At 40.5% G+C, this 11,695-nt stretch overlaps 1 protein-coding gene across 1 annotated transcript; it reads right to left on the bottom strand.

Moving 5' to 3' along the window:
* Window positions 1–417: 417 nt before the first annotated feature.
* Window positions 418–4,763, bottom strand: LOC107699239 (protocadherin-18-like). The gene is made up of 4 exons (XM_016500437.1): window positions 4,644–4,763; window positions 4,299–4,354; window positions 3,256–3,425; window positions 418–1,639 (listed from the first exon to the last, which is right to left on the bottom strand). The coding sequence occupies exons 1-4, from the start codon at window positions 4,761–4,763 to the stop codon at window positions 981–983; spliced, it is 1,005 nt and encodes a 334-aa protein (XP_016355923.1). The 3' UTR covers window positions 418–980.
* Between the last annotated feature and the right edge of the window lie 6,932 nt (window positions 4,764–11,695).

Raw genomic sequence — 11,695 nt, 5'->3', positions numbered from 1 at the left:
AGCACAAAAAGGATTTGTTTAGCACTCCTCCTTATGGCTATGGAACATTTATTTATTTATTTTTTTTGTGGCTGCAATACTTGCTCTGCTCAAAAGGGGGAGCTCTTAGTGAAAGCAGCAGTGGCGGAGGTCCATGAAAACAGATGCCTGTCTGTTATAAGAATCACTGGTTAGATTTTGTAGGGAGTTGATCGATTCTGTCTAGTTCATTTTCAACAAGTTCCAAGGCTAACTGTAAAATATGCTTTCATAATGAAAGCTTACGAAGCTGGATTTGCAATAAGGTAAACATAATTACATCTAAGACCATAGATTTGCTGAATAAATAATGAATGAAAACAGACAGTGTGAAAGAGGTATTTCCAAAGGTATGTTTTTAATGCAACATTATTGTAAAATCGTAACAGAAAGGTTTGCTGACAAAGAGAAAAATCCTTATAAGGTCCCAATAAATTTTTCACAGTCACTCATGGATAAACCATTCTGGTAAGAGTATTTCGGTGTTCACAATAATGATAACAGAGAACTGGACCACCAACAACAGTTTGTATACACTGTAAAATCTGTCTCGATTAAAACATCCTCATGCACACACTCACACACGCTCAAACACACATTAAACATGTTCAAGTATACAAACAAATCTTGGTTTGATTTTAGGTACATGCAGTGAAATTCTGTATAAAAATAGACATTTGTATTGCTTTCTGTACAAACACATATAATATACACATATATAAATACGGAGTAAAAAAAAACATAAAAGGTGTTTACAATCACATTGTGTTCACTTTTGGACAAAAGACCAAAAGTCATACTAAGTAAACAATATTAACCGAAATGCTTCCACATGCGACTCAATCAAGGCTACAGCGCTGAACTCTCTCCCTTTCTCCTCCTTTCAGTGATTAGTTCACTCTACGAAAATAGAGCGAACGAAAAAGAAAGAGATAGGGAAATGTTCTTTAACAGATTGTTGTTTAGCTCTGGCGTACATCCTGAAGCAATTTGTTAATTTCGGCAACCAGTTCGCTAGCGTCGACAACTTCGTGTCTCATGTCGTTGCGTTTTCCCTGGCGCTGGCTGAGCACACTCTCTATGTCGTCCTCTTCGTAGTTCTCTGGGATCTCCTCCATCGCCGGCAGCCATTTTAAATGCACCTGCGATGCCGCGTGATTGGTCGAGCCGTGTCCACTCACCACGGCACCTCCAGGATTCTGAAAGTGAGTACTGGCAGCCCACAAAGCAACGCCCTGCGGGTAGGTGGGGCCTGTAGACGACGCCTTACCCGGCAGGAAGTCCTTTCTGATCTCCATGCCGATGGAGGAAGTGGGCAACCCAGCGCATCCTTCAAGCTCACTGACCTCAGCGTAAGAAGTTGGCAGGAGACGCTGGAAGACGTTGTTCATTTCTGACAGCAGCGAACTGCCGCATTCCTCCTCGTTGTCCTTTCCAAAGGTAGAAAAGCTCTTCTTAGCTGAGTCGACTGACTGCTGGTCCTCCTCGAGGACCTGAGGCCTGCTCTCTTCTCCGGGGATGTACATGTTCGCACGGTAATCCGAAGACACTTGAGATGGCATCCAGCACTGGTCAGAGTGACCCAACACACGGCACTCCTCCGTACACAATCTCATGGCTGCTAAGAGAAAGACAAAGAGACATTTTTCAGTGAGTTTTAGGAGCAATTGAGAGCAAATTTCATTTCAATTTGGATTGTAAACATCAAAACTATCATTTTAAAACTGTTTTTTAATATCTCAGTTGTTTCTCCATATCAGAAAGGAGATTAACTGGGAAACAAAAGGAGGCTTTATTTTCTGAGAAAAACACCCCAGAAATCTCACATGTGTGAGATTCATGGTTCTAAAAGAGGCTTTTCGCACTGATGCCATAGAAGAGCCATTGAACGGTTCATTGTTTTCTTAATATGAATAACATTGGAACATTTTCCACTATAAAGAGTCTTTTGTGCATTGAAAGGGTTCCATGGATTTTAAAGGTTCTTTCTGGAACCATGAATACCAATAAATAATCTTTATTCTTAAGAGTGTAGCATTTCTGACAAGATCTTTACAATGTTTCAAAAATGAGATTTCAATATTAAATACAACATTTCTCATTTAATTCCTCTGAGACCACATTATCTACTATACTTCTCAGCCACTGTCTAACTTGTATCTAATTTTATTGCTAGAAATTTTAGGAGAAACCCCTGAGACAAATTTGATACTGTACTTAAATGAAACATACATCTCCTGAGCTATGAAAGAGCAACCTCTGAGCAATGAAATTTCCTCTGGGCATGTAAAAAATGGGAGAAAGGAAAGTGAGGAAAACAAAGGGATGAAAGAGAATGGGAAAATGAGGAGGGATGATAAGGTTAGGAACTTAGAGAAGGATTTCGGAGGTGGGTGGGTGCGTCGGGGAGAGAGCTTGAGAAGCTGAGGAGATCGAGAGTTTGTCATTCTTCTATTCCAGTTTCTCTTGTGGAGGCTGACATCCTTTGTTAAGCTGGATTATTATTCATTACTCTGGCAACGTTGCCTCACACAAATCAGATATGACTGAATTTGAATATTAGAGACAAAGCAGCAAGGGAATAAAAATGGAGAGGACAAACTGGAATTGGGATGGAGGAAATGGAACTGAGTGAAAATTACAATAAACTGCTTTGGTGAGGAAAGGGTGAAACTCTAATCAATGCACACAGGTTGCTTCTTTCTCTCTATGAAAGAGGAAGAGCAGGGCTGAAATAGTGGCCCTCTGGGGAGAGAAAAGAGAGTGTGTGCGTGCGGAAGGGGGGTTTAACTGCATTGTGAAAGCAATTATGGTGAATTTTCCTCAGTTCAGATTTTGAAAGCATAGGGCTGTCAGAAGAGAATGAATACAGGGAAATAACACTCCGGTCCACGCCTCCACGCATGCACATACACTGTCTTAAGCTACTGATAACAGAGATTGACACTGCAAAAGGTAGTGGTTAAAAAAATAACATGATTTCAACCAAGAACCAGATAATTTAAAGGCTTTATCCTTAATTTTCACATGCATATTGAGTATAAAAGCACAGTGCAGGGCATTTAATTTATACCTGCACCTGTTCACAACGTAATAAAAGTAAGCCACTGTAGACGGGGTGTTAAACTGCAGCATAAATGCGATGTGCTCGATATAATCAAGCTGATGAATGTCATAATTCAGGGTGATAAAAAGGTAAGAAACCGCATGAGAGACCAATTGGACTTCATTTCTCACCTGGGTGGAGACGCTGGTGTCCGTCGCTGTGGAAGAGGTCTCCGAAGCCGTCGCCTAGCAACCGGTCGATGGGCGAATCACGGCCCATCTCGCAGTCGCTGTCGCCCGCATCACTGTCGCCACGCCCACTATCTTTCAGACTGAACTTATCCATGTCCTGGAGGGCGTACCTGCACACACATTCACACAAGCACAGTTACAGGTTAAACTTGATTCTATGGAGTATGCAGCATAACATATAGGCTAATTATTAAAAACTATTTACAATATTCAAGTTCAAACAATCACTAAAATCAATTACCTACAAAAAATCTGTTTAAAAGTGATTCGTTAGAGATATCAAACATGTACCACATTCAGAGTGGCATTATATGTTTGATTGTATTAAGTCAGCTAAAACACTTAAAGTTTCCCAAAAGCATCTGTATGCATTGCATACAGTCTAGGAACATGCATATGCAAAACAGGCAAGCATACGCCCCACCCATCATTTTAACTTGCACAGACTATATCTTTATTTAGCCATCATATAAACAGATCTATTCAGTGATGTCTCTTTGGCACCATGCATTTATCTCACACCCCAAAATGTCCCTTACATATTTTGATTCACTAGCAGAGGCGTGCAAGACAAAAAGGGCAACTATCTAAAGCTAGTATGTTTTTAAATCATCAACTGGACATTGAAATGCATTATTGTATGGAACAATGGTTTCAACAATATGCACGGGATAAAATGACATGATCCAAGAACAAAACGCAGATGAGAGGAAAGAAAAAAAAGCACAGAAAGCAAGCTATGACCTCATGTGAGGAGCAGTCCAATCAGGATCTGCGAACGTGGGTGACCACGGCAACAGGGAAGTTCTGTCCTATTCTACCACAAACATTTTAGAATACCTATCATCCAATCCGATTGAACCAGCAGCACACAACAGGTTGAGTATCACTACCCATCTACTCTACCATACTATTTAGAGCACATCATGCCCAAATAAGGAGTTGGAGCTTGAAGCGTAGTATTTGTTTGTTTGTAAGTTTACCTGTAGCTGCGAGAGTATTTGTTCCCTCTGAAGCTGGGCCGCGGCTGATACTGACCCTGATGGAGTATTGAGAGGAGCTGTGAGACTTGCTATAGCAAAAACAGATGACATAAATAAAAATAAATACTGATGGAACACGACTATCATTCACACACACACACACACACACACACACATGAATGAATAAATGAAAAGCGTTAGTGCGAGAACAACACACAGTTACCTGAATGTTATGTTGACATTGGTGAATGAAAAGATGAGTATAAACATGGACAGATAATTCACGGGCTCTTTATGAAGATTAGCATCAATTACATTGTTTAAATATGCAAGTTTTGCTTTTACCTCCACAGGGGGCGTGGCATGTGTAAGTTCCAGGGCGAAGTTCTCAGGGATGTGATTGGAGGAAATAGTGACCACGTAACGGAATCGAGCTCGGAAGTTTGGACAAAACATCAGCGACATCTTCACGAAGTCTGGCGATAACTGTACCCACCTTCTGCTCTTCGTAAACTTGGTATTTCAGAGTTTTCGCCGAGACGTGCCGTGCCAATATCACGAGCACAGCAAGTTTACGTAAAGTGGCACAGAACACTGTGCCCTTACTGGTATCCATGTTGGGCTCCGACAGGCACAGAAATAAACTCTCAAAGTGATGGTCGCTTCCTTTGTTGAGCTGTCACAGTCCTTTACACGCGTTGTTATGGTCTCAAAATCATATCCAAATCCGAAAGAAAAACGTCTTCTCAAAAGATTTCGACGTCAAAAACAAGTCTTGAAAAATTAGCAGAGCGCAGGAGCTTAAAACAAGCAATGGCATTAAAACCAAAAGCGCATATCCCTCTGTCACTAACGAGAAATCTGTTGCACGTATCAAGAGACTGGAGCGCAACCTCCGTCTGGAGAGACTATGCGCGCGCGTATCTGTCTCCCGCTGTCTGAAGACTCTCGTTGACTGACTAACCCAAAATAGCAAAGCTTCCTTTAGAGCCACGGCTTCAGACAAAACGCTTCTCCTAAACCAAGGGCTGCCTCTTCTCTCTGCGACTGACCATTCAACACAAAGCCACTATAGATCCCAATTAAATGAAGGGGAGAAAGGACGTGGATAACTCCGCCCTTTAGGGTCTCCTCCTCTTCTGAACGCGCTTCAACAAAGGATGAGAGCAGAATTTAAGAATAACTCGAGATGAACATTCCCTCTAGATGACTGTCAATCCAATTTATTCACTTAATATTTAACTCTATTTTAGGATAAGCATAGTAGAATGTCATTTTGGCAAATTTGTGCAGCTACAGCAAAGATGCATTCATAATGTGGCCTCGTTTATGAATCTGTGTGTTGGGTGAGAACTGTTCTATCTGTAACTCAGTGTTTTTAAACACTTAATATAATATATAATATAAATATGTGACTATAACATTCCCATACTTTTCTGATATAAAATAGTTTTGAAACATTATGCATCCCTAGATTGTTTAAATTAACATCAAATATGAAGAGTGCAGTTGTAAAAATGAAAAGATTAGGTACCATTAGGGTTCCCAAAATCATCATGCTAGAGAACCAATAGGCATCTTTAAAAAAGAGAGCAACTTGCAAGATGAGTTCCTGCAAGAATTCCCAAAAATACTAATGGGATATATAAGACACCTTCTAAAAGTTGCATAAAGGTTCTCCAGAGCATTCTGGTAGCATGGAAATGTGGGGAACCCCAAATAGTGTGGTGGACTGTAACACCAAATTAAAAAATTATTATGCACGGAGGGAAGTGTGCTGCTCTGACATATAAAGGACTGTTGTGCTTTTGGTGTCCTTGGGTTCAAGTCATGTCCTAGTCCTGTTCCACCTATTGCTTCCTGCACTTTTCATTTGCTTCTCCATCATCCTGTATACACTATATAAACAATTAGGCTAATAAATATACAATCCAATCAAATAAAAATTGGAAGCAAATACAGAACTACGACCTGAATTTTAAATACATATAACAGAGTGTGTGTTAGTCTCATGATAATGTCAAATGTCGGTCCCTAGAAGTACAATGGAAAGGAAAGTGTTACAATCTGGTCAACTACAGTATTTCTAATTTAATATCTAGATGAAAAGCTTGTGTAAATGCTATGATGTTGTGCACATCAAATTATACAAGAGAACCTGCAGTTCTTTAACATCCATTACCATAATCAAGACAGACATTCAATTCTACTTCCTTAACTCAGAATTACTATCATTTTTTTTCCCACATAAATCTTACAACTTCTATAGTCACCTCATGGGAGTAGTGCATATCTATTTTCACCCATGTAGCTCAATTCTAATTGGTTAAACTGGTGTTAAAACACTCTTACAGCAGATGCTTACACTAAAACATCACTTATAGGTCATTCATTTTGGACGACTAGACTAATCTTTGTATCAGCTGTCAAATATGGTTCAAAAACTGCTTACGTGCCTTTCTTAAATCCTTTTAGTGTCACCCGCTTTCCCTTTCTGGGGTTCAAGTATTCTCACGCGCTATACCGACTCCTCATCTGCCATACGTTTGAGTTCAAGCTGTGTGTCGAATCACTTGTTCTGGTGAATGAGTGGGAAAAAAAAAACTCGCTCACGCGCACAAACAGCTCTGCTCACGTGAATAATAAGGTTTTACATCGCGTGCATGTCTTTTGGCGTGGTTCCCGCAAAATGTATTAACCTAACATCCATGTAAGCGCTTAAAAAAGTGCACAGTCTGGACCGGATCATCTGTGCCTGGTCATTTGCATTTGTGCATGGTTCATATGGTTCCTCTTTGAGAGAAAGCTTTCTATGAGTCTAAACAATAGAGGGAAATTAGTTCAGTTTGAAAGTGCAAAAACGGGGACAATTCAATTGCTCTATCACGCTCACGGGCAAATGGATGAATCAAATACATGAAATGGCCTATTTCCTGACTCTCACTCAAATTCCCATGGTGATATGTTAACCCGTGAAAATGTAGCCAACCATATCAAACCCACGGAAGTTGGGCTTGGATTAATAAACCCCCTTTGGCGACAGATTTGACACAAATGCTGCTCCTCTTTTCCCAATTCTGGAGTTCCATGTGCTTTAACAAACCAAAAGGGCCCATACTGAGACACTGGGGTATTCTAGCGACTGTTTGGGAAAGCGATTACCGGGAAATTTCAGCATTACCAGAAGGCGCACGTTTGACCCCGACACTCTCTTTTGTTTAGTTTATTCTTTTCATAAGACGCAGTGTTTGCGAATCGTCTGCGTTTCGCCCGGCCAATTTTAGCAGGGCGATTTTAACCAGGTTTGATACGGCCGAGCGCTTGGCTCCGAAGCCTTAATGCAATTACCTCTGCTGTAATCACATTGCCTGAACAAAGACGTCAAAGTCTTTGCTAAATTTGGGGGGGTTCTGGAATGCCCGCAATGTTGCATGAAAAATCACACAGTCTAAACGAAGCGCGATAAGTAAAAACAGATGCACAGTCAAATGCACTTGGACACGGTTTGGCTTATACATTTTTTATTTATTTTTTAATCCCTCATCTGACATAACCCATTTAAACTCGCGAACAATGCGATAATGAAACTAATACATTTAAGTGAAAACCAACTTGAGAGGCAGGTGCAACTTTGACATATATCAAATATTTTTAGCTTTCAAGAAAAAAAAAAAAGAGAATGTCTATGACTGATTAGGCTCAAATGGCATAATGAACAAGTCGACGAGCAAAGAGCATCTGCATGTTTGGTGCTAGTACAAATTTACGACACCATACGGGGCCACTGCGTCTCAATCTCCCTGACAGAGGCGCATCCCCCGCATGTGCCATAAAACCAGGCCACGGATTCAACTTTTGTCATTGATATTCTGTCCTTCTCCAGCCATACAAAGGCCGCATCATTTGGAATGCAGGCCAAATGAGGTCCAAACTTGCGCGCGAACTTTGCTTCTAGTGTCGCTGGAATGCGTGTGAACGAGCGCGCGCTGTCGTTGTAAAGGTGTCTGTCTCATTATCCCTCATTCGATTAGCGCTCTCTCTTTCAAGGCGGGCTGCGTCTCGCTTTCTCAATAGACCCCCGGTCACAAAGGTCTCTGACAATGTACATTGTTATTCATACCAGGCCATAGAGCAAACGTAGTGCTCTCCCCCCGGTTGGAACGGACTTTTACTGCTTTATGAGTGGGATAACAAGACTCGAGAGTCTGTTTGCTCGCGTGATGCATGTAGTGCGCGTTCTTAAAAACACTGTATTGAGCTTCATGTCGCGGTGAGGGCGACAAATTTATTGCTGTTCTTTAACAGTAGCCCACTATGGTAATCCAGCCCCGCTATAAAACCACAAGTTTGTGTATGTACTGGCTAATTTGTGGAAATGATATGACAGCTGCACTCGAGGGCCACCCTCAGCTATACTGTGTTGCTAATGCTGCCAGTGAGAGTTTATGCTTACAGTGCAGAGAGAACGTAATACTGTCCTTTAATATTTGACTGAAATCAAAGTTTGCATATTGTATGAATAAAAAGCCTTGGGTACATAGTTCCCAAGTCAGAAATCCTCAAGGAAAGTGATTCCATTTGAAAATCTATCATCATTTGGAATTAAACCTAAACTGTCCTGATGGGATCAAATAAGATCCTACTGTATAAAATGAAATACCCACAGGATTTTCTGTTCTATACTGTGAAATCTTTATCAGAACCCCACATGTTTTAGAGCAATCTCCTGCTGTTACAGTCAGTTAAAGGAAATGATCAGGAGCTAAAGGTATCATTTCAGTTTTTTTTTCCGTACTTTATTAGGCCTATATTATACATGTTTTATACATATACAATAAAGCACAACCTTAAAGTACTTTATTGCTGTTACTTATAAATGGACATTTTATTCCATTAATAATCGCAATAGTCCCACTGGGAACCATGTGTTCTAAAATATCTCATCTTCTTTGTTTATTACTGTGCACTGCCAGAAAAAAAAAAGGTATACATCTTGTCACTGGGACAGATCCTTACCATACACCTTGAGGAACTAATATGTACTAAATGACTTTAGAGGTTGGTAAGTTACAAAGGTGTATCTTTTGAGGGTGTTGTTCCAGTGTCAAGCCATTGCACCATTTAAAGATGTCTTTTTTTTTTTCTTACAGAGTGCTATGTTGGAATCTGTTACGACAATTTCTAGTAGTATCCTTTAGGATTGAGTCCAAATTATGTCTAATAAAAATTCCAAAGAAATTAATTCAAGATTTTGTTGCATATTTCATTGCCAAGAATTTCTCTTCTCTGTTCTTGGAGAAAAAGGTCACTCTTACTCCTGAGTTTTTTTGAGTCTTGAGTCAATGTCATGCACCTCCCTAAAGCCATCCACACACACACACACACACACACACACACACACACACACTCACACACACACACACACACTCACACACACACACACACACTCACACACACACACACACACTCACACACACACACACACACTCACACACACACACACACACTCACACACACACACACACACTCACACACACACACACACACTCACACACACACACACACACTCACACACACACACACACACTCACACACACACACACACACTCACACACACACACACACACTCACACACACACACACACACTCACACACACACACACACACTCACACACACACACACACACTCACACACACACACACACACTCACTCACACTGGCAATGAGTAATACCAGCCTCTCAGCCCCAATTCAAGCACAGTCACCCAGGACCAATCACTCTGACACTGATGTCTGCTGAGGTGGCTCCTTCTGACAACTGAGAGAATGAGAAGAAGAGAGGGAAAAAGAAACGAAACATGGACAGAAATAATGAGAAAAAAAATGTTGCTGCCTAGTTATTAAGACAACAAGGAATAGTTCACTCATAAATGCAAATCCTGTCATTAGTTACTCAGCCTCATTTTGTTTTGCTGTTATATATAAAGAATATTCACACACATACACACATGTATATATAAATGTATTCCATGAAAGCATCATAAAAGGCAGCCATAAAAATTCTGTCATCATTTACTCACCCTTATGTGTTTGTGTGTGTGTGTGATTAATGATGAACATGATGCTCAGTTCCTGACTGGACTCCATTCTTAATGACTGACAGCTCATTTTTTGGAGCACGATCACCATGGAAACGAATCAGACAACCATAAATGGGATACACATTGATAGAGTTGTTGCAGTAATGTTTTAATGAAGGTATCAGAATGCAGATGGTATTAGTGCCAACATGTGCAGCAGCAGTTGTAAATGGGTCAATGCCAGAGCTTGGCAGGAAGATGAGCTAAGTAGAGAAAAACAGTGTTTTATTTAGAAAACATATTCTTAATTGTTCCATGCTCTCTTGACACACATTTCAGTGGGCAATCCCCTAGTAAGAAACACCTCCAAATAAAGCTATGTTTTCTCAGGACTGCATCAATATATAAAGTAATACATCTTTTACAGCCGTGTTAATGGCAGTGGAGGCCCTTCTAAGGGTTTAGGTCTCAGAAGACTGTCATGTTACATGATTGGAAAAATGTTCTGCTTAACAATCTTTTAAACAAATGAACTACAGTTCTCTTAGGTTTGTGATTTCTGGTGACTGTCTGTTTTTCATTACTGCCTTTATTCCACCAGGGAGACGTGAGTGGCCAAAAACGTGAGTTTTAAAACAACAGCACATGCTAGCCGAAGGTGTTCCAGCAGAGGTAGTTAAACAGCGGGGGCCCGTACTCTTCTGTGTTTCCCGTGTGAGCAAAGGTTCCTGGGTTACATGTATCAGGTGGTCTGTATATCCCAGAGTTTGTTAGAGGCCAGATTTATGGCTGTGGGTAAAGGAATGGAGAACAGCTCGGCAGCGGAGAAGTGAGGCTCCTACGGATAAATTTGGTTTAGGGGTCCCTAGGTGACTTGGACAAGAGACAGAGACTTTATCAGCCAGCTGCTGCACACCTAACTTGTTTCTGTTTTTAGATCATGTCCATGTGTGGGCTGTGGAGTGTGTATGATAGTACAATGAGAGACAGCATATTTAATTTGACATGAAGTAAAATGAGGCTGTGAGGGATGAAAGTAAAGTCTACTTAATATTTTGTAACATTTTGAGGTCCTAGGTCACATTTGCTAAAAACAGGTTGGTTCATGAATATTAATGAAGCCGTAGTTGCAGTTGATTGGCTGAAAAGCAAGTGGGCAGAAGCCATTTTAGTATTATCACTTAAAGGAATACTTCATCCAAAAATGAAAATTTGCTGAAAATACAGGTGCATCTCAATAAATTAGAATGTCATGGAAAAGTTCATTTATTTCAGTAATTCAACTCAAATTGTGAAACTCGTGTATTAAATAAATTC

Source organism: Sinocyclocheilus anshuiensis, unplaced genomic scaffold (genome assembly GCF_001515605.1).
Source record: "Sinocyclocheilus anshuiensis isolate Anshui unplaced genomic scaffold, SAMN03320099.WGS_v1.1 scaffold847, whole genome shotgun sequence".
NCBI lineage: Eukaryota > Metazoa > Chordata > Actinopteri > Cypriniformes > Cyprinidae > Sinocyclocheilus > Sinocyclocheilus anshuiensis.
Note: the sequence above shows the minus strand (reverse complement) of the source record. Positions and strands in the feature narration are given on the sequence as shown.

Excerpts from the sequence above, each read along its gene's own strand:
- LOC107699239 (XM_016500437.1), bottom strand. The coding sequence starts at position 4,763 with ATGTCGCTGATGTTTTGTCCAAACTTCCGAGCTCGATTCCGTTACGTG. Across the intron at positions 3,426-4,298 it reads AAATACTCTCGCAGCTACAG|GTACGCCCTCCAGGACATGG; the intron begins GTAAACTTACAA and ends ATGTGTGTGCAG. Across the intron at positions 1,640-3,255 it reads ACACCAGCGTCTCCACCCAG|CAGCCATGAGATTGTGTACG; the intron begins GTGAGAAATGAA and ends TCTTTCTCTTAG.